The sequence below is a fragment of the Geotrypetes seraphini genome, chromosome 1, assembly GCF_902459505.1.
Source record: "Geotrypetes seraphini chromosome 1, aGeoSer1.1, whole genome shotgun sequence".
Lineage (NCBI taxonomy): Eukaryota > Metazoa > Chordata > Amphibia > Gymnophiona > Dermophiidae > Geotrypetes > Geotrypetes seraphini.
In genome coordinates, this window is record NC_047084.1 from 168,693,041 (window position 1) to 168,716,308 (window position 23,268).

The 23,268-nt window shown below is 44.5% G+C and overlaps 1 protein-coding gene across 3 annotated transcripts; it reads right to left on the reverse strand.

The window, feature by feature from the left end:
- Window positions 1-1,155: 1,155 nt before the first annotated feature.
- On the reverse strand, window positions 1,156-21,367 carry C1H4orf46 (chromosome 1 C4orf46 homolog). 3 transcript variants are annotated; one of them, XR_004539167.1, is made up of 3 exons: window positions 19,409-21,097; window positions 3,189-3,239; window positions 2,085-2,164 (listed from the first exon to the last, which is right to left on the reverse strand). XR_004539167.1 is itself a non-coding variant. In XM_033941407.1 (2 exons), exons 1-2 carry the CDS (start codon window positions 21,166-21,168, stop codon window positions 1,931-1,933), a joined length of 282 nt encoding a protein of 93 aa, XP_033797298.1. In that variant the 5' UTR covers window positions 21,169-21,367; the 3' UTR covers window positions 1,156-1,930. The 3 variants fall into 3 exon arrangements, 2 of the variants coding, with proteins under 2 accessions (XP_033797298.1, XP_033797283.1); XM_033941407.1 differs by lacking the exons at window positions 3,189-3,239; window positions 19,409-21,097 and adding an exon at window positions 21,121-21,367 and having other exon boundaries at window positions 1,156-2,164; XM_033941392.1 differs by lacking the exon at window positions 3,189-3,239 and having other exon boundaries at window positions 2,031-2,164.
- Window positions 21,368-23,268: the final 1,901 nt, after the last annotated feature.

A 23,268-nucleotide genomic window follows, 5' to 3' on the forward strand; every position in this document is an offset into this window, starting at 1 on the left:
ATGTTTTAATGCACAAAATTTCTGATACGCTGTGAAAGTTCACCATAGCAAAGTGTTTTCCTGTTGATTTTCATTTGGACTCTGTCTGGTGCATCTCATTACAGTGTCCAACAATAGTCAGCCAGCATCGATGGATTCCAGTTGCCCTGATATCTTTTTTTCCATAGTGGCAATGTCCTGCTGAAACTTTTTGTCATGTTCATCGCTGACTGCACCAAGACTTACAGGGAAGAAGTCCAAAGTGTGAATGTAGAAAGTGCATCTTCAGTGACACGTTGCACTTCATGCTCCAATAAGTTTGTCAACTAGTTGACAATAATTTGGTGCTCTGTAACTGCCAAGAAAATTCTCAATGACATCCTTGAATGCTTTCTGGCCATTTTCTCTAACAGATCTTCAAATCTCTCATCATTGGTGATGTGTCTGATCTGTGGACCGACAAAAATGCCTTCCTTAATCATGGCATCAGTTATTCTTGGAAACATCTTAGATAAAGAAAACCTTTGCCTTCCTTGTTTATCGCTTTTATGAGATTTTTTATCAGTCCAAGTTTTATGTGAAGAGGAGACAAAAATATCTTTGTCAGGTCTACAAACGGTTCATGTATCACATTTTTCTGTCCTAGAACCAAATTCTTATAGAATGACCAGTTCTTTTGAATGTAATGCAACTCCTTAGAATGCCTGTCCCATTCACAAATAAAACAACAGTACTTGGTATATCCAAGCTGCATTCCAAGTAGCAGAGCTACTACTTTAAGACTACTACAGATGTTCCAGTTGCAAGTGATCCTTCTGTTCTTAGACACGACGGAATGGATAAGTCCAAGAAAGAGACTGGTGAACTCTAAATATTCCATGAAATCCTTTATTTCTTTAATATATCATGCATTGACTTGACATGCGCATGCTTTGGCCCAAATGGCCTGCCTCAGGAGTCTCACGTTTCACAAGCTGTGGCGTTATTTTGCAGCATGGATTATGTGATGCTTTACTAAACTTTGGATGTCTTTTTGATTCACATACAAACCTGTGAGACTCCTGAGGCAGGCCATTTGGGCCGAAACATGCGCATGTCGAGTCAATGCATGATGTATTAAAGAAATAAAGGGTTTTGTGGAATATCTAGAGTTCACCAGTCTCTTTCTTGGACTTATCCACTCCGTCGTGTCTGGGTGTTGTTACTGTGGATTTGATTCTCCTGTGTTTTCCTGCTTCATCCTTCTGTTCTCGCCATATCATTGGGATAGCAAATGGCACTGACTTTCGAGTACCTCGGAGCCAAGCTCTAAGATCAACAGCACATCTTGCACAACAAATGTGAGGAGCCCATGGTTTGTCTTGATCACCAATCTTGCAAACGAAGTACAGCTCATATGCTTTCTTGACAAGTTGAGTCATGGTGCGTCTTTGAGGCTTAAGCATGTATGCACCACAAATGTAGCAGAATGTATCAAAGCTGTTGCGACATCGGTGAGACATTTCTGCTGTCACAAATTGTCCTATAGCAATTAATTATTAACTGACTTACTAATTAAGTTACTTACATAGACAATACTATGCCTTGAAGCATCAAAATACACCTATGCCATGAAGCATCAAAATACACCCAAACTGACAGACACGTAATGAAGATTATCCCTGTATGCGAACTGCTTTTACGAGTATATAGCCATTTCAGGCAGCATCCATCAAGCCCATGTACAAGCATGCCCAGACTGCATCATTTCCATGGATGTTATGGAACCTGCCCTTAATGTATGCCTGGACATGCCCACACTATATCCAGTAAGGTATAACATGAATAGGCCTATATTAAGAATTAGGCTAAGAATTAATTGAATTAGCCTGCAAATATAATTGAAAATTGTACTTTTTTTTTTATTAAATTGGTATGCAATATGTAATTTTAAACGTGATTTTTGTGATCATCAGCCGAAAGTCTGTAAGATAACCCAAAAGTGCTGAAGAAGCAAAAACTGTTGTCCAGTGATGTTGATCCTATCAATTCTGCTGCTGGGCTTCAAGGACTCATATCCCGCTTTCAGAAGGTCTCGACGTATTTTAAGGAACTGTGCATTATCTGTGCATTCTGAGGCAAGGTCTTCCACTCGGGTTGAAACTACTGTAGTAGCCTCTAGGAGCTTTGTTAAAGAATATGCAGCCTGAAAAAAAAAAAAAAGAAAGTTATTGACAAATCTTAATTGACTATCTTTAGTTAATGTGCAAACTATGGGGCCCTTTTGCTAAAACTTAGCACATGCTAACGGAAATTAGTGTGTGATAAGTAGCATATGGCCCATAGGTATAAAACAGAACATGGAGCATTTGGGCCTTGATTCTGCAAAGTGTGTCCCAATTGTAGGCAGCTGTAGGCATCCTACAGCTATCTAATCAGCCAATTGGGAGGCACGTTTTCTAAAAAAAAAAATGCTCCCTAGGCAGGCCGCCTATATTGAAGGCACGTCCAGGAGCCTAGGGAGGCCCACAAACCCGCCTTAGCTCGCCTAAGGCTAGGCAGTAGTCTTAGGCGAACCTAGGCGGCTATATGCGTCTCCCTAGCAGAGCGGGAGACGCTTGCAATGTAGGCTAGCAAAATGCTGGCCTACATGGTAAGTAGATGCGGCCGCTATACTTTATCGCGGCATGGGATCTCCCTGCCGCGATTAGTATAGCGGCCGCGGCTACGGCCGCCAGCCTCCCCAACCCCCTGACGTTCACGGCAGGAGAGAAATCCCTTGCCGCGATAAAAGTATAGAGGCCGCATCTAAACTCTAAACAAAAACCCGATTCTGTAACCGGCGTCTGCCACATGGACGTCAGTTATAGAATCGGGTTTACTTTGGGCAGGTTTTGTTCCGATTCTGTATAGGACGCCCGGGACGGACGTCCTCTACAGAATCCGGGCCTTAGTGTACACTAATATCAGTTGGCAAGTGCAAAACTTTAGTAAAAGGGCCCCCTATTTTAGTTATCAGCATTCAGACATCCCAGCTGGCTGCTACACTGCTAGATCTTTGTTTACAGAGAACATTTTACAACAGTACCCCAACACTTCAGGTATCAGAAGCTACATTGTATTACCGTATGTATTTTCAATAAAAAGTTCAGAAAGCACATTATATTTACACTCTGGAGCTTGTTTACAAAGCTGTGCTAAAATCTAATCTAATGCTTAGTTTTACATACCGAGACTTCATTCCAGGAGAGCTCGACTCGGTTTACAGTAATTAGGATAGGCTAAAAAAAAAAAAAGGAAACGAAAGATAGCGAGGAAGTTAATTACCAAAATGTTTAGTGAACAGAATAGTTTTCTAGTATTTACGAAAGAAGAAAAGGGAGTTAGAGCTTCACAAAAAAAGTGGAAGATCATTCCAAAGCTGGGTAAACTTGAAAGACAGAGATTGGCCAAAGACCTTGGTTCTTTACTAGATGGGCAGGATACCTTAAGTTGTTGGTCGCCCCTTGCAAAAGAGAATCTATAAAAGGTTCCAAGACAGAGAAACTAAGGGAGTAAAAATACCAAAGACAATTTTGAAAATGACACAAGCACATTTGAACTGGACTCTAAAATACACGGGGAGCCAATGAAGGTTAAAAAGCAATGGTGTGACATGATCAAACTTAGATTTCCCAAAAATCAATCTAGCAGCAGTATTCTGGACCAATTGTAGTCTAGAAAGACAGGTTTATGTAATACCAAGATAAAGGGCATTTACAATAGTCGAGATGGGATAAAATAATCGACTGAACCCGAATGGAAAAATGGTATTGATGAAAAAACATTTCTTAATCACTATGATTAGTGAGTGGGTTTCTCATGCACTGAGGCCACATTAGCCCGTGAGTTCTTAATAACTTCAAGATAGTATGATTAAGGGCTCACGTGAGAATGGGAATTTGCTTCTGGCCACGATTGCACAAATGGAAAATATAGCCATTTTACAGTCGCGCTAAAAAGTGACCTGCGTTATGATTAGCACGTAGGTTTCCAATGCGCAGTGGCCACTTTTAAGCATAACTGTAAACAGCTGTATTTTCCATTGTTGCAATAATGGCCATAAGCTGATTTTTCCATTAGCGCATCAGCCCTTACCACTACCTATTTTGTAGGCATTAAAGGGCTGATTCTGTAAGCAGTGACTGCTGCTTGTCAATCACGAACAGTCACTGATTACAGAATTGCGACTAGCAAGGACCCCAAGCATCGGAAATGTTGGCCATGGTTTTACAGGTCTACATTTACAGTGCCTAGGGTCCTTGCAGAATCGCAGCCAGCGGTGCTTAATGACACTAAAGTCCAGCACTGCCTTTAAACCTGCCTACATGTCCAGCACTGCCCCTAGACCTGCCTACATGTCCTAGACCTGCCTACATGTCCAGGCCTGAGCCTAAACCTGCCTACATGTCCAGCCCTGCCCCTAGACCTGCCTACATGTCCAGCCCTGCCCCTAGACCTGCCTACATGTCCAGCCCTGAGCCTAAACCTGCCTACATGTCCAACCCTACCCTTAAACCTGCCTACATGTCCAACCCTACCCTTAAACCTGCCTACATGTCCAGCCCTGAGCCTAAACCTGCCTACATGTCCAGCCCTGCCCCTAAACCTGCCTACATGTCCAGCCCTGCCCCTAAACCTGCCTACATGTCCAGCCCTGAGCCTAAACCAGCCTACATGTCCAGCCCTGAGCCTAAACCTGCCTAATGTCCAGCCCTGCCCCTAAACCTGCCTACATGTCCAGCCCTACCCTTAAACCTGCCTACATGTCCAGCCCTGCCCCTAAACCTGCCTACATGTCAAGCCCTGCCCCTAAACCTGCCTACATGTCCAGCCCTGCCCCTAAACCTACCTACATTGTCCAGCCCTGCCCCTAAACCTACCTACATTGTCCAGCCCTGCCCCTAAACCTACCTACATTGTCCAGCCCTGTCCCTAAACCTGCATACATGTCCAGCCCTGCCCTTAAACCTACCTACATTGTCCAGCCCTGCCCTTAAACCTACCTACATTGTCCAGCCCTGTCCCTAAATCTGCATACATGTCCAGCCCTGCCCCTAAAACTGCCTATATGTCCAGCCCTGCCCCTAAACCTGCCTACATGTCCAGCCCTGCCCTTAAACCTACCTACATTGTCCAGCCCTGTCCCTAAACCTGCCTACATGTCCAGCCCTGCCCCCCCTCCCTGGATTTGGAAATCAAATAGGAAATAAAGGCATACTCCAACTAATCAGTTAACAAAATTTGTCAATGGACCCCATGTTAATTTAAATAATTTATTATGACACAATATTTCTGAATTCATTTTTTCATACTTATATTATAAACATAAAGTTTTCCACCAAAAGGAAAAATTAAGTCTGTCCCAATTTTTCCAGTTCTTGGTAATCATTTGCATGGCTATCCCAGACTTAATGATAAAGAGTCCTTTCTAATGGAGGTTTAGTCATCAACAATGTCCCACAGATTACTATCTCACAGGACAACGGAATTGAAGATTCCAGTATCAAATTAATTTGTCCCCATATTGATCTCCAAAAATTGAGTTATCAAGAGACAATAGAACAAATGATCCAGTGTCCCTACTTCAAGTTGACAATGCCAGCATCTATTAGACTTTGAACTGTCTAACGTTTGCAAATGAACTGGGGTCCAAAAAAATTCTATGTAACAAAAAGAACCATGTTTGTCTCATAGATGCTGACGCTGTACATCTCATCCTCTAAATCCAAATCCGTGGCCACTGAGTAGCAGAAATCTGCTGCTTTATTTCAATGCTCCAAATGTCTTTTATTTTTTTTTTTTATATATAAATTTTTATTGAAAAGTTTTCAATATATTGTACAATAGTAGCAAACCGCAAGAACATGTAACACCAGATACAAATCCAATACAGGTAAGGCAGTAGGTAAAACTAGAGTACCACAACCCAAAATCAAAAACAATAGCAAACAACCATTTCTAATCTTCCCCATCCCCCCCCCCCCCAAGCTCATGTTCCCCATCCCAAATTACCCCCTAATCCCCCCCCTTCCCCATCCATGTAGCAGGCAACAGAACATCCAGTACAGGGAGATCCCCTAGAGTGCATCCAGCAGATCTTCCAACTTACTCCAAGTGTGGAAATAAGTAATATAGGTGTGGCGTCTTTTAGCCACAGCTATCTCCATCCTCCCCAAGGATAACAATCGGTTAACCCATGCAGTATAAGAGGGGGCCTCTGTGTTCTTCCAATGATTGGCAATGAGACATTTCGCAGCTGCCAACCCCCAGCGAAGGAACTTAGTTTGCCAGGTATGCTCCCTAATATTATATAATCCTAAAAGGCAACTCAGCGGGGAAAACACAACACATTCACCCAGACACTCAGATACAGTATCAATCACCGCCTTCCAATAGGAATTGAGAACCCCACAGTCCCACCAGATATGTAAAAAGGACCCCACATGGGAGCCACATCTCCAACATTGATCAGAGGCTCCTGGAAACATTCTATGCAGGCGTTCCGGAGTATAGTACCACCTCGTAAGAACCTTATAAGCGTTTTCTTGAATCAAAGCACAGGAGGAGGCCTTATATACCTCCCTACATATTACCTCCCAATCTTTAGCTGTTAACCGGGAGTTTAAATCCCTCTCCCAGTGCTGACGAAACAAAGGAATAATAGGGGAGTATCCCCTCCTATATTGATACAGCACCGATAATGATTTAGGAATTTTCTGAAGTATCAGCCAGAGATTTTCCAACGTTTCCCTCTCAAGCGGCAATCTAGAGTCCCAACCCTGAGCATGCATGAAATGTCTAATTTGAAAGTAAGCGAAACAATCACCATCCGGTAAGTCATATTTCTGTTGGAGTGCTTGAAAAGAAACAATCCCAGTCGCCCCATTAAATCTCTAAATATTTGAATCCCCTTTTGAGACCAACGATGAAAAACCCGATTGTCACGACCTGCCAAAAATTGAGGTTCAGCCGTGATAGTAGCCAGGGAAGATACCAATGCCCCCCCTCCCAAGGTAGTACGCACCTGGTTCCATACCCTTGCCAAATGTTGTACAAAGGGGTTTGATATGCTCTGAATCCATGCACGCTGCGGGCCAGACGTCCACAACCTAAATTTCAAAGGCTCCAAACCACTATATCGCTGTTCCAGCTGTACCCCACTTTTGTGTTCTCCCAGTTCCCAATCAAGCACTAGCTTCAGCTGTGCCGCTTGATAATACCACACCAGATTAGGTAACCCTCTTCCCCCCTCTTCCCGAGGAGCCCACAACAAAGATTGGGCAAGTCGTGGGGATTTACGATGCCAAATAAAGGTGCGGATTTCCCTGCTTAATCTTCTCAGTTCCCCTAAAGGAACCGATATTGGCAAAGTCTGAAATAGGAACAACAATCTAGGAAGTACATTCATTTTAATGATCGCAATTCTCCCCCACCAAGATAACCATAGGCCATTCCAGCGCTGTAAGTCAGCCCTTATACGGCTATAATAGGCAAATATTTTTCTCATATATCCTCCCAATATCCGATGGAATAAAAATGCCCAAGTATTTAATCCCATGGCTAGCCCATTTAAAGGGAAAAGTCCCCTTCAACCCATCCACCTCCCCCTGTGTCAAGGTCAGATTCAAGATTTCCGTTTTAGCTAAGTTTATTTTAAACCCAGAGATCTGTCCATAGGTGTCAAATAGCTGCAATAAGTGGGGTATAGAATTCTCAGGTTGTCCCACGTATAATAGAATATCATCCGCAAACATCGCTATTCGGTGATCCACCCCCCCACTAACGACCCCAACTAGCGATAGGTGATGTCTAATGGCCAATGCAAGGGGTTCAAGGTACACTGCAAACAATAATGGCGAAAGGGGACATCCCTGCCGAGTTCCCCGAAAGATGGGAAAAAAGTCAGTATAAGATTGATTAATCCGCAAGCATGCCCGCGGAGCAACATACAGAGCCCGAACCCAATCTCCAAACAAACCCCCTAGTCCCATCCTATCCATGACATCCCATAGAAATTCCCAGAGAACCCGATCGAATGCCTTCTCGGCATCAACCGAGATCAAAACCACCTTTTCCCTACCAGTACTCGCTTCCCAAAGTAAATTAAGGGTTCTCCTAATATTATCGCTCACCTGTCTCCGTTGTATAAACCCCGCTTGATCTTGATGGATCAGGGAAGGCAGTACCCTCCCCAAACCGCTGGGCCAGGACCTTAGCCAAAATTTTTGCATCTAAGTTCAACAATGATATGGGCCGATAAGACCCACATAATAAAGGATCTCTACCCGGTTTGGGCAATATAACCACCCCAGCCTCACCCATCGTAGACGGCAACTTGCCACCAGTAGAAATTCCGTTAGCCACCCGGACCAAAAGTGGCCCCAATTGTGCCGAGAATTGTTTATAATAACGACTAGTATACCCATCCAACCCTGGGGATTTACCATTCTTCAACCCCTCAATCACCCCAAGATCTCAGAGAGTTGTATCTGTTCTCTTAAATACTCCTGATCCGCCTCTGCCAGCTTGGGTATTTGTAGTGAGTCCAGAAATCCAGTCTGCACTCCAGCGGCTAGCGGCCCCGGCTGACCATAAAGCCCAGAATAGAAGTCCCGGAACTCACGTTGGATAGCAGAGTCCGTAACTTGTAGATCCCCCCCTGATTCTCCCTTAATACAAGTGATAGTTAACCGATTTTGTTTGATACGGATATATCTAGCCAGTTGAGCGCTAGCCTTATTGCTATGCTCATAAATATTGAGACGAAATCTCTCGCGCATACGCTCTGTTTCCTCTACCTGGAGCTGATACAATTCATCCCGGACTCTTTGCAGTTGAACCAGAGTCTGGGGGTCTCTCGTGTTCTGGTGGTTCAACTCCAGCTGAGTCAATCGGGTTCTCAATTGAAGAAAGGTCCGGGCTCTCTTGTTTTTTAAATCTAGCCCCCACTTAATAAGCTCTCCCGGATTACTGCTTTCAGGGCATCCCACAGAATGGCGTCTGATACCTCCCCATTGTCATTCATCTCCAAATATTCTCTCATAGTGTTTTCCACCGCAGTAACCACCTGGGGGGAACTCAGCAGGGATTCATTAAGCCTCCAATATGTACCTCCCCCCGGATCTAACATGCCAGTGCAAGATATCCACACCGGTGCATGATCTGAGACATGCATCGGTTCTATCTCCGCAACTCGCAGCCCCCCTGCTTGATTCCTATGAATCCATATCCCATCTAGTCTAGTATAGGTGTTCTGTGCATGGGAATAGAAGGTATATGATCTCTGAGCACCATGAAGCAATCGCCAGCCATCAACTAGGCCAAGCGAACCCATCAGATCGCGAAATGCAGCGGCTGGCTTTCTCGTTGATTTACGCCCTCCCCCTGAATGATCTACAGTCGGGTCTGGAGGGACATTAAAGTCGCCTCCCAAATATACCGCTCCCTGCGTAAAGGTATGTAGAGCCCCCTTCAAATTCCGATAGTATGCTGCTTGTCCCGCATTAGGACCATAAAGATTAATAATAGTCAGAGGGCGACCTTGAAGCATACCTTTCACCGCTAGACACCTACCCTCTCTGTCCCTATAGACATGTTCCACCTGTAATCCCAGTCCCTTTGCGTGCCAGAATAGCCAATCCTCCTGCCCTTTTTGTAGCCCCCTCCCTTGATGGGTCCAGAGCATATCAAACTGTGGTCTTTGAAGCAAAGATACATCCCTAGGTCTCAAGTGCGTTTCTTGCAAGAGACATATGTCCCACTTCATACGATGGAGGTCTCGGAAAACTATACTCCTTTTACCCGGACTATTGAGCCCATTAACATTCCAGGAGCCTATGATCAACCCTGGATCTTTCCCTGGGGACCTCCCAACACCCAAGCTCCGCCGCCCGCTAGACCCCATGCAAACAGCTCCCCCCCCCCCCCCCTCCAATTAGCTGATTCTCCAAGTTTCGAATCAGCCATACGAAGAAAATGAGTCATACTGAAAAGGCCCAGAATAAGCACCTATTATTGCTTTCCCTCCCCTTCCATCCCCCCTATTCCTCAGACATACATATAAAACACACACTCAAGCCAGCACTCCATCCAAGCCCGTATTGTTAAATAACCAACCCTTCTACCTAAAGCAAGCACACAGAACAAGCAGAATAACCATTCCCTAGGGAACAAGCATGTCATTTTCAACCAACAGAATTACAAAATCTCTTTCAGCTGTAGTCCAAAGATACTGAGGACAGGTTTCCCTCTGGAGAACCGGATCAGGTAACTGAGGTAGAAGGTTGGCCATCCTCAATAGTGTTCTGGGAGACACCAGCTCTGGTCTCCGATACTGTTCCCGATATATCTCGAACAGGGGTGTCGTGCTGCATCCGACATCCAAGGTCCTTCATCGCCATCCATGCGTCAGCCACATTGTCCACTTTCCGGTGAGTCCCATTGATAGTGAAATGTAATCCAAAAGGAAAGAGCCATCTGTAGCGGTAGCCTTCAGCTCGCAGTATCTGGGTGACTTCCCTAAACGATCTACGTTTCTGGAGTGTAGCAAGGGCCAGATCTTGATAGACCCCCACTTTCAACCCCTGCCACACAAATTCAGGGCGACGACGTGCAGCCTGTAAAACTTTTTCCTTCATTGAAAGTCACCAAAGCAGGCTATAATGTCACGGTTGCCAGGACCTCTCGTCTGCCCCAGACTTCTGTGAGCCCTCTGTAAGTCTATCACAAGTGGTATCATCTGAGACTCCTCAGCAAGGAGGGCTTTGCAAAAGTCTGACACCACTTCCCTGGCGTCCTTATATCGATCCGAGTCTGGCACCCCCTTAAACGCAGATTATTTTCGCCTTGAGCGATTCTCCAAGTCCTCGACCTGCCTTTTCAAGTCATCCAGTTGTGCCACTACTGTGTCCATAGCAGCAGATTCGTTCCTCCGCCAGGCCCTCCACGTGGCCCAATCGCTCTTCAGCGACAAGGACCTCTGCCGCTCAGGTCTCCCACTTCTGCCCGAATCTCTCCCAGCGCAGTCTTCATGTCTGACCTCATCCCTACCATTTCTACTTTCAGTTCCTTAAACCACATCTCGATCTTCCCTTCCATCGGTCGATCGTTCGACGCGGAGTTGGACTGGGAGGACACTGTCTGCAGCGGCGTGGTCGGCTCCGCCATCTTGAGTAGCGCCGCCGGGGAGCCAGGAACGTGCGATCGGGTTTTCACACTCGTTGCGCCAGGAAAATGAAATTTCTCCAGTTTCTTCCGACTCGCCATACATTCAGCGAGCTCAGGCACCAAAAAAGATTGCGCTCAGACCACCACTGGAAGCAATTATTAAACTTGCAACCACGAGCCCCGACAGAGCTCTAAGATTAAGCGGCCATATTCCGTGATGACGTCACTTCCTCCCTTCTCCAAATGTCTTTTAGGCTAGTTTTAGGTTTCTTATTCAAATATCTTTTCCTGAAATCATATTAACATAGAGCCATCTACCCAATGGATCAGCTCTAAAATTATCACAGTTAGCAGAGACAGTCTTGTTAATCAGGATTGCCACACCTGCCTTTTTATTTACTATTAACTGAATTAAATATCCTGACAGGACCATGCATTCATAAAAATTAAATTCATTAAACCATCTCATAAATAATAGATGTCAATACTAGTTAAAAATACATTAGAAAGAAACTAGGATGAGTAATACTAATAAAATAATTACTGCTTTAAATATATTAAACATAGCAGAATTCCAAATATTCTATTGCTATTATTATAATGAATACAAATTTGTGCTACCTACTATTAAAAGATATACAGTAACATTCAATTAATTATTCCTTTATTAATATATTCAATCCCACAGAAACCGATCACACTACCATACCCATTCACTCTTTTACTTTCCATTTATAACTATCCTAAAAAAACTCCCATCCCAAATAACTCTATACCTATTTGTCCATTCATACAACTAATTACCACTATATTCCATCCATGCATCCCACAGCATTATAAACCAAAGCCCTATTTACGTATAACCCTTTTCCCCCCATGTACAGCCTGTCAACAAATCTACAACTTGCCTCTCTGGACAACAGACACCACTCAATCTTGAAAACCACAATAACCCTTAATGTCATAGGAAGCTAACGCATCGAAGTTGCAGGTCTCCTCAGTGAAGTGACATGACAAAGAGAAGGAAGCCCAGAGGACTGCTGATGCTTCTCCAATTCTAGATTCTCTGGAAGAAAGCTACAGGCATTCTCCCTGTCATAACATGTAATAGGGGATGCTTAGAGCAGTACAAAGTTGAGCAGCAATGGCCCTCTGACTGCTGAAGGGAAGATACATACATCCTCAGTTAACAGGTAATCAGGAAAAGAGCAAAGGACATCACTGGGAGAAGAGACGAGTAGAGCAGTAGTATTGATGGCCCTCAAGACTGCAAATTTCATCTCTGAGGTGCTGTCACTGGAAGAGGTACTCAAGATGGTATACATGTCTGAAATGGTGTCTGGACTTCAAACTGGAAGACAGAGGCTGCACATGTCCTCGCTGCAGTCAGACTGCAAAAAGAAGTTAAGCCTGTCCTGATGGGGTGGCAGGGACTGGTACTCCCAGAGCATTTAGAGAAGAGATGATGGGTGATCCAGAGGCAGGCATGGATGGGATACCTGTTAACATCCTGGAGGAGCTAACAGGGTTATTACCAGCTAGCATGCCTGTGTTGGGACCGGTCCTTTGCTGATCTTTTGATATTGGATAAAAATACGAGTGCTCCATTGCTTCACAAGCTGCTAGTTGTGCTTGATGATCATAACGCAAGAGTTTGTCAAGGAAATCTAATGCCTTTTTGCTCACAAGGTGCTGGTTCTCACTGTGAACAAAATGCTCCCATCGCTTCCATGAATGTCTGCCCAAAATATCATTACAGCATGGATCTAGTTCAATGTTATATTTATCAATGTAGTCATACAAGGTTTAAAGACAGTGGCAAGCCTGGAGGAGTCAGAACGGGCCTGGCCCTTGCAGATACTGCTACAACGGAGATGTCCATATCCAGGGCGGTACTGAAGGGGATAGGAAAAGTGGCCAAGAAAGCAGGAGCGGATTAGTAAAGAATAGGGAAAGCCTAGACTCGTCTTTGATATTGCTGATGGAAACCATTAGCTTCGGCTCTTCCATATTCCGTCCTCTTCCTCGTGACTTCCGATTGTCAGACAATATTCTCATTCCACCTCTAAAGCGTTCCAAGCCTCAGTCTGATGATCCATTGCTTTATTTTTACCGGCGTTCAAATTAACCGTTAGAATTAAATAGAATGTTATTGCTTCTCGGCCTTTTGGCTAAGATCAAATGTAGAATTAAATAGAATTTAATCCAACTCGTTTTCCAATGAATTTTCCAAACGAGTCTAAGGCCAAACTCAGGAAAAAAAAAAACCCAAAAAACTGCCCTTGCAAACGAAATACAAATTTCCCAAAAACAAAAGTGTACTCACCAAGATGAGCCTTAACATGAAATAAATAAAACTGAAGTCCAAAAATAAAAATTCAAACCTCATACATTGTCATCATGTCCAGGAATTGATTTAGTTATTCCTGGAGCTTGCCTGGGTCCTCATAGTGGGAGGTTTTATTATTATAGGTAATCTTCAAACTAGCTGGGTAAAACAACCCATATCTGGCTCCCAATTGTCTCAACTGTGGGCAGAGCTGAAGAAACTGCTTCCTGGCTATTGCTGTGGCCTTTGCAAAGTCCAGTAAAAATAAAATCCTTGACTCCTGCCATTTCAGATTCCTAGACTCCTTAGCAGCCCTAAGTATCTCCAATGCTTGAGGAAATCTAAGCATCCTAAAAATTAAAGGTCTTGGGCCACTCTGCCTGCTATTTCCCTGTGATGGTATCCAACGTGCTCTTTCCAAATCCAACGGTTGCCTGAGGTTTAAGGGTAAGCAATTTAGGGATAAAGTCTTCTAGAAACTTAATAGGGTCAGACAGCACCCTCCGGAAGGCCCAGCAATCTGATGTTCTTCCCCTGTTATTCAAATCTTCCAGATCCCTAGTCAGACACCAGTGGCATGTGTGACACCCGGGGCCCATCATTTTTGGGCACCCCCACCCCCATCTGTACGAAAAACATGATTTTTAGTAACAAGCCACACGTCACACATGAGTACCTAGGAAAAGGCAGCATCTTACATACTGCAGTGAGAAGTACAACAGCAATACACCTATTGTAAAACTAAACAAGCCAGACTAGTACAGATCAATCCTGCAGTCAATCCTAACAGAAAACCATGTCTTTTGAACACACAGAACACATAAAACACCTTCGCCTAGTATGGAATGTCATCACAAACTAATCCCTTCCCCTTTTACAAAACTGTAGTGTGGATTTTAGCCACGGTGATAACAGCTCTGATGCTCATAGAATTCTGAGCATCAGAGCTGCTACCACCACGGCTGGCGCTAAAATACGCTCCACAGTTTTGTAAAAGGGGGGATAAAATAGAAATATATAGACAAAGGTTAAATTGAACCAACAAGAAGTTGGACTCTGCATACAATGCAACACCACAGAAACAGTGACACATGTCTCCTAAAGCAATAAATAAATAGAAAATTTTTGTTCTACCTTTGTCTTCTCTGGTTTCTGCTTTCCTCATCTTCTTGTTACTCTCTTCCTTCCATCCACTGTCTGCCATCTCTCTGCCCCTATATGGCTTCTTCTCTCCTTCTATGGCCGTTCCAGAAACTGTATGCCTCCCCCTTCCATCTCTCCTTTCACCCCCATTGGTCTGGTATCTGTCTCCTCTCCTTTCCCCCTGCTCTGGCATCTCTCTCTCTCTCCGCTCCCTTCCTCCTGTTCTTCCCTGGTCGTCCTTCTCAATTTATTTTCTGCCTCTGTCTAAATTCTTTTTTACTATTCAGTCCTCAATTTCCCTCTTTCACTGTTTCTACCTATAGCTTGCCACCTCTTTCCCTCACCCTTTCCAGTAACTAACTCTATCCTCTTCCCACAATCCTGCATGTGCCCTTTTTTTCTTTCTCCTACTCACTTCCTTCCAGCATCTACTCCCCCTTTCCCTCACACTTCCATTCAGCAGCTGTCCCTCCTCTCCTCCACACTTCCATTCAGTGTCTGTTTCCCTCTCTCTACCCCTTCCATCTGTTCACCCTCTATCTCACCCCTTCCATTCACTGCCCTCTGTGCTCTTTCCATCCAGTGTCCACCCTCTCTCTCTCTCTCTCTTCCATATGGCATCTTCCCTCTTTCTATTCTCCTTCCATAAACTATCTATTCCGTGCCCCTTCTCTCCTTTGTACATGATTGATTTCAACTCTTTGTCACCTCTCTGTTTTTCTCTCTCTGTCACCACCCCCTCCCCTATGCTCTGGCATCTCTCTCTTCTCCTTTCTTTCCTTCCAACCTCACGGTCTGGCATCATCCCTTCCCTGATTCCCAGCATCTCTCTCCTTTCCTTTTCTTCCATCTGTCCCTCCCCCTCCATGCTCTGACATCTCCTCCTTCCTTTCCTCCTTCCTTTTCCCTTGATCTGGCATACCTTCCTCCTTCCCTCCATGCCCTGGCGTCTCTTCTTCACTCCAAGCCCTGGCATCTCCTTTCATTCCCTCCAGTTGGGTACAGCAATACTCTCCCCAATTCTCTCCCCCTCTGCTCCCTTTCCTCCTTCTGTCACCCAAGACCTGGTGTCCTGAACTTCATCGGGCAGCAGCAGCATTCACAATTCATTGCTGTTGCCGACTTCAGGCCTTCCTCTCTGTTGGGTCCTGTCTTCATGAAAACAGGAAGTAGGCAGGACCCGGCAGAGAGGAAGGCCTGAAGCCGGCAACTGCAGCGAATTGTAAAAGCTGCTGCTGCCCGAAGAAGGTATTGACGCCAGGCCTTGGAGTATCGAGGCAGACCGCTTCTCCCCCCTCCCAGCCGAACCCCTGCTGACCCTATCTCTCCCCCCAAAGTGTACCCTTCCGACCCTCCCAGCGAGAGCAGCAAACCTCCCTCCAGTAGCGTCGGCAACCGCAGCGCTAAACAGGCTGCTTCGCAACTTTTTCCTGCCGGTGAAGCATCACTGATGACATCATCAGTGGTGACTAATGAGCCAATAATACCAAAAATGATAGTACTCTTTGCAGGATGCTTACACAATATGTCAACACTTCTTTGGCAGAATCAAACTTATGTTTTAACACCTGATATAGGACTTAGAACAAATCTACTCTGGGAAAACAACTTTTCCGTTCCAAATTGGGATTTGAAGTTGGAAAAGTTAAAAGCAATAATACAAAGGTCCCGTATGATAAATCAGTCCATAAGGAATTCCAACTCTGTATAATAGAGCACCAGATTAGTACCACCATTGTAGCAGAACAAATTATTAATATTGGATCCACAATTGCGGATGCGACATCGTATCACTGGTGGGATGTGTTTCTGGGATATTCACCATCAGCCACTACCACTTTGAATTGGTTAATTCACCCTTTACTTATTCTGACCACAGTAGTACTTGTTCTGTCCTTGTGGAATTGTTATGTGGTTTATGGACTATGCTGTAAACCAACCAGGCCTACGATGGTATCCTATGGCAATATCACTCAATAAGGACCGAATGTGATACAAATGAGAAACGAATGGAATGTGAGGAATATTGATATTGAGTGAGATTGCCTTGGATACGTGGCAGTTGTTACAGGGAAAATACAAGCACTATGAAAACAAGTCGTAAACACATACTGATTGGTGATCACAGAAGCACATCAGCTCAGCATGCGATTAGCACGAACCAGGCTAGGTGTTTTTAACACATACTGATTGGTAAACATCAGATCAGCATGCGTTTAGCACGCATCTGATTATCCAATCCACAAGGAGGGGATGGGTAAAAAGTACAATATAAATGGTGCTTTCCCTGAAAAAAGGTAGGGACTTTTCCACTGCTGACGAGCTGTGTGATGACATATTGAATAAGCCTCCTGATCGCGGTCCCCCGACGGAGTGATGATGCAATAACCGGTAACGTATTGATTCAAACTCTGTACTTAATTAATGATTATGGCTAGAAATACTATATTTATGTAACAAAACTTAATTTGTATACTATTTTGAACTCCTGGTATTCTTCCCAGTGAGGACAGTGACCGAAGGTCTTTGATAAACCCTTTTAAATAGTAATACACTGGGTCAGACCAGCGGTCCATCCTGCCCAGCAGTCCGCTCATGCGGCGGCTCCAAGGTCAAGACCAGTTCTCCAAATGAGTTTAGTCTCACCAGTTTAGCATGAACTTGTCCAACTTTGTCTTGAAACCCTGGAGGGTGTCTTCCCCTATAACAGACTCCGGAAGAGGGTTCCAGTTCTCTACCACTCTCTGGGTGAAGAAGAACTTCCTTACGTTTGTGCGGAATCTATCCCCTTTCAACTTTAGAGAGTGCCCTCTTGTTCCCCCTACCTTGGAGAGGGTGAATAGTCTGTCTTTCTCTACTAATTCTATTCCCTTCAGTATTTTGAATGTTTCGATCATGTCCCCTCGCAGTCTCCTCTTCTCAAGGGAGAAGAGGCCCAGTTTCTCTAATCTCTTGCTGTACAGCAACTCCTCCAGCCCCTTAACCATTTTAGTCGCTCTTCTCTGGACCCTTTCGAGTAGTACCGTGTCCTTCTTCATGTACGGCGACTATATCTGAATCTTAAAATAATAAATATGGCATTCCACAAGGATCCATTCTTTCACCACTCCTCTTTAATATCTTTTTATCACCACTTATGACCCTTTGCCAATCCATCAGATTCTCTGCTTTTGCTTATGCGGATGACTTCCAGTTTCTACATACCTTAGACTCCGAAGATGATAGTGAATTAGCCATTATTAATCAAAAACTTGAAGACATTAGTCTCTGGTTAAACATGATGTTAGCTCTCAACATAAACAAAACCAAAACCATGCGTTTTCCCTGGAAAGAAGGAATAACATTACTCACCCCCATCAACCTTGCTGACAGCTTCTTATAATTAGTTTCTACGATCAAAATTCTAGGAGTCATCTTTGATCAAAAACTCAAAAACTAGTATTTGCTAAAAAATCTGATCATAAAATGCTGCTTTTACACACAGAATAACATATAAAATAATTATTCTATCATTCAAAACACTATCATCCAAAGCACCGCTATTTATAGACAATCTCCGGATTCTATACACACCTTTACGCACACTAAGATCCATTGATCAACATCTACTACTTGTATGTATACCATCGCTGAGAATAATTAATACAAAATGCCAACACATTTTTTCAGTTACAGCACTACAGCTTTGGAGTGCCCTCCTTCCACCCCATACCAGAGAGGAAAAAACCTTGGACCGATTCAAAGGCAAACTCAAAAGCTTCTTATTCAAAGATGCCTTTAATCTATAGATAAAACGCACCCAATCAGGCCACAACCTTCCATATTCCCAAACCTCCAGTTCTTACTTTTAATTGTTCTTTTATCCTGTTATAATTGTATTTCTCCCCCTCTCCTCCTGGTTTCAACTTGTCTAGTCTGTCTTTGCAATGTATTGGTTTGTTTTAACCTATATTTTACTTTATTGTATATCGCCTAGAAATTTGATAAGCGACTAAGGGCTCCTTTTACGAAGCCGCGTTAGTGGCTTTAGTGCACACACCTTTTTATCGCACGCTAACCCCCGTGCTAGCTGAAAAACTACCGTCTGCTCACAGGACCAGGACGTGATGTCAGAAGGGATTTGGCACTAGCACGAGCAGCAGGTAGAAGACTCACGCCAACAAACACTTCAAGAGATACGCAGGGGGGAACGATCAAGAGGAGTGAAAGAGGTGGGGGTGCGCATGGCACAGCGATGCCAGGCGCCACTGCCAGAGGCACGAACCTCCCTCACTCCCCACTGTCCATATATGAAAAATGAATGTAAGTAATGGCATTACAATGAGTACTATTATTATGGGGGTGGAGCGTAGGCAAGGTCTAAGGGCCCCCGCAAACAAAAAAGCATTCTACTGCATAGGCATTGGGCTGTTTTGGATTGCTTTTTCAAGGTAAACGGGCGGGATTTTAGAAAAGTATCTGGCAACCCTGAATACAATGTTCACAGTTTAATCCCAACACTGGCAGCCCATTCTATCTGTGCTCATCTCCCACATTATCCATTTCTCCCTCCGTATTCAAAGGGTTAGGGGCAAAGCTAGGCCGCAAATAAAAAAAAGCGAATAATTTTGTTAAATCCCTCGTGAATATCATGAAATCGTGAATAATATAGAAAAAATTATTCGCATTTTTTTTTTTTTGAAAACCATGTTTATTGCAGTTTTTGCATTATAATGTACAGTAACTGTACAGTATTAAAGCATAGCTGATATACAGTACAGTAACACGTACCTTTCTCTTATTCAGGCGGTGTCTTCATCCTCATCGTCCTGTACATGTGCTGCAGTGTAGGAGGAGGAGGAAGAGGAAGAGACGAAGGGGATGCCTCTTCATGGGTGGTTGATGTGGAAGAGGTAGATGGAGAGGCAGTGACTCTTGGTATCTTTTGGCAATACCTTGTGATTTCCATCTGGCTCTTCTGCTTCTTCATTTCTTTATATATATTCATGTATGTAGACATTGCTGCTTCTGCTAACTCCTTCACTTTCAACGCACGTACCATGGATGGGTCGATGTCATAAAAAAAGTCCATTAAAGCATTGAACCTGCGTAGGCCCTCTGCAATATTGTCCAATGTAAACTTGTCCTCTAGCACTTCTTCTTTTTTGACTTTAACTCCATCCTCCTCTTCATCCTCCACTTCTTCTTTTTTGACTTTAACTCCATCCTCCTCTCCTTCGGGAGCAGTCAGGTGAATTAGGTCATCTTCTGTTAGTTTGTTGGATCTGGTGTTTGTTAAGTCTTCAATATCCCTTGCAGCCTTGAAACCTGGTGCTCGCTTAATCTCTTTGCTAATGAAAGTCCTCTGTGGCATTCTCTTCCAAAATGGAGCAGTTTCATCGGCATTGAATGCCTGCTCAGTTTCATATCTCTTCTCTTCAATAATTTCCTTAAAGGTAGCATGGAACTCTCTAGCTTGGTTGGCAGATGCTGCTTCTCCTGTCATTTTCACATTATGTAGGCCATACCTATGCCGGAATTTATCAAACCACCCTTTACTGGCCAGAAAGTCCATGGATTGTGACAATCCATCTTCCCTTTTCTTCAAGCTATCATACAAAGATTTTGCCTTTCCTCTTATCAACACAGAGTCTACTGGAATTCTTTTATTGTAGCAATCCTGCACCCACATAAATGTTGCAGTTTCCACACGAGAAAGAATGGTATCTCGCACAACATGTAATGTCTTCGCACCTGCTGGCGTACCTGCAGCAACAGCTTCACGGATTGGAATTTCCTTCTTCTTTATGTACCTAACAGTAGATTCATTAATGCCATAATACCGAGCAACAGCAGAGGCTGACTTTACTCTATGAAGCATATCCAGTAATTCAACCTTTTCTGGTAAGGTCTTCACTTTTTTTTCCCTCTTGGGAGCACTTTCGGTAGCACTTGAAGTCTTTCGCTTTGTAGCCATACTGCGAATATGGTGGGAGACCTGACCTGTTCCTGAAGGAGAGGTAATACTGAAAGAATTGCTGGAAACAAAAGTTAATATCTCTCTCTGCACCCTGAACCAAGTGCTGGGAAAAAGCAAATTTCTCTCTGCACCCTGAAGCAAGTGCTGGAAAAAACGCGCCAAACTTTTTATCGGCGCTCTGGGATGACGTCATTTGGGGGAGGAGCCAGCAAAATAAAAACGCGAATAATCGATCGTGTGTAACATACCCGCGAATACGGAGGGAGAGGTGTCGGACACTGCAGGAACCCTGATTTCAGAAAGCAACAGCTACCATTATGTACCATGTATTTGTCTCCCAAACTTTGCGTGGCCGCGGCTCGAGGGCATCGGGAAATGCACAAAGGCCCTCCAGATGGAGCCCTGAGCCAATGGGGGGAGGCGCTGGCGCCGGCTGACTGCCTACATGAGGTGCCTCCCAGCTGGCGCCAGCCACTCATTAAAGGTTTCAGAAACCGCCAGCCCCAGCCCCCGCTTCACTTACGTCATCGATCTGTACCTCCAACTCTTCGAGGATCTCCTGCGCCTGCATAAACTGCAGCTGCGCTTCGCGGGACGCCACGCTCCCACTCTTCTGCCGTAGCTCGCGCTTTGCTATATTACAACAAACCCAATACAAATACAGCGCTACTATGAAAAGGTCAATAAACCCCGCCCTCCTTTTTTTCCTGCGCACGGTAAAGGCCAATGATAGAAAAAAAAGAAAACTACCACCTCCCCAAGTAAACACTTCATTGGAAGGAAAAAGGAGCTGGTTGACTAAGGCCCGCCCCCTTCCCATACCTCGAAAGTTGATGGGCGATAAAATGGCTTCGGGTTCAGAACGCGGGGAGGCAATCACAAATTTAGCAGTGTAAAGAGCGCTGAATCAGATTAAGGATGGCAGTCAAGATCCCCTTTCCTGTGTACCGGGGAGGGAGAGGGGGGGCGGGGAAGGGAAGTGAGGGAGAGTCTGCTGCACGGGCTGGAGAGGGTGAGAAGGAAGAGAGAGAATCTGATACAAGGGATGGTAAGAGCAATGCCCACCCGCTTTGGGCTGTCTGGGTAGGCCAGTGAAAGTGTCTAATTATCTGGAATTTTTGTTCTCTTCAGACCAGTCTTAAGTGGTAGAATATCTGACTTTCAGGGGAAAACATAATGCCATGAAAACATAGCAGAGCGGGACTTGGCACATAATTTAGCAGGTGAGGGACTAATTCACTCCAGGTTAGAGAATTGTGCAGGGACAGAAATCCCACCCGTCCCCGCCAAAATCCCACCCATCCCCAAGAGAAATCCCTCCGTCCCCACGAGGAATCCCCTCCGTCCCCGCCCATCCCTATAAACTACAGAAATAGTTATTTCATTTAATTATGCTACTGAATTAAAGGCTCTGGTAGATACCCATTTACAAATAAGCAAAGAGACTTTATTAATTTGGAAATATTAATTGGGAAGAATACATACTTTGTAAACGGGTTTCTACCAGAGCCTCTAATGTAAATATAAACTATAATACTCAGCTGATGAGAACTCCCAAGATGTCAGCTGAGGACTTCCTTTGCAGTTGGCCGGGGGTCCCTTTTGCCAAGCTTGGCAGGCAGCAGTAGCATCCCTGAGTCACAGATGCTGGCACCTCAGTGGCTCATGGATGCTGCCAGTGACTGCTGTGATTGGTGGAGGGGAGTTCTGGCCATCTCTAGAGGAGGTCCTCTGCTGGCAGTGCTTGGGGATCCCCAGCAATCACAGCAAGGGTCAACAAGTACTTCAACACTGTAGAAATAAAACCAGAAATGCATTTCCTTTTCTTTTGAACACAATACAAAGACATCTGCTATATACATTTCCCAAAGCTAACATATTTTAGTCAATAAATTCCGTTTTTTACCTTTGTTGTCTGGAGACTTATTTTTCCATAAAGTTGGTCCCAGTTTCTTTTTTCTGCTTTCCTATCTTCTGTAAATTCTTCTGTTGCTGTCCATTGGTTCCTCCTACCATGGTCCAGCATTTATCCCTTTCTCATCTTTCGTGCCTGCCCAACAGCCCCATGCCCAACATTTCTCCTATCACCACTCTCCAGCACCAAGCCTCATCTCCCTCCATTCGCTTCACCACTATGTCCAACATTCCTCCCTCTTGCATCCATTTCAATCTGTCCCACTGTTCCCTTTCCACCACAATATTTCTCCCTCTCATCTGTATCTCACTCCCTCCCTATGACCAAAAATTATTTCTTCCATTCCCCGTGTACACAACCATCTCTTTCTCTCTCTTCCTCTCTCCCAAGTTAATGCCTCTGTGTCCAAAAATGCATTCCCTCCCCCACCTCAGCATCTTTCCCTCCCTTCCTCTCTCCCAAGTTCATGCCTTCTGTGTCCAAAAACGCATTCCCTCCCCCACCTCAGCATCTCTTTCCTTCCCTTCCTCTCTCCCAAGTTCATGCCTTCTGTGTCCAAAATCACACTCTCTCCCCTACCTCAGCATCTCTTTCCCTCCCTTCTTCCATCTTTTCCCAAGTTCATGCCTTGTGTCCAAAAACGCACTCCCTCCCCTTTTGTGTTCCACCTCCCAGTCCTCATCTGCAAGCAAATTACCAGCAAAATGGAGCTCGAGCCACGAGGCTCGTCTTCTATTTCCTGCCTGCACTGCCCCA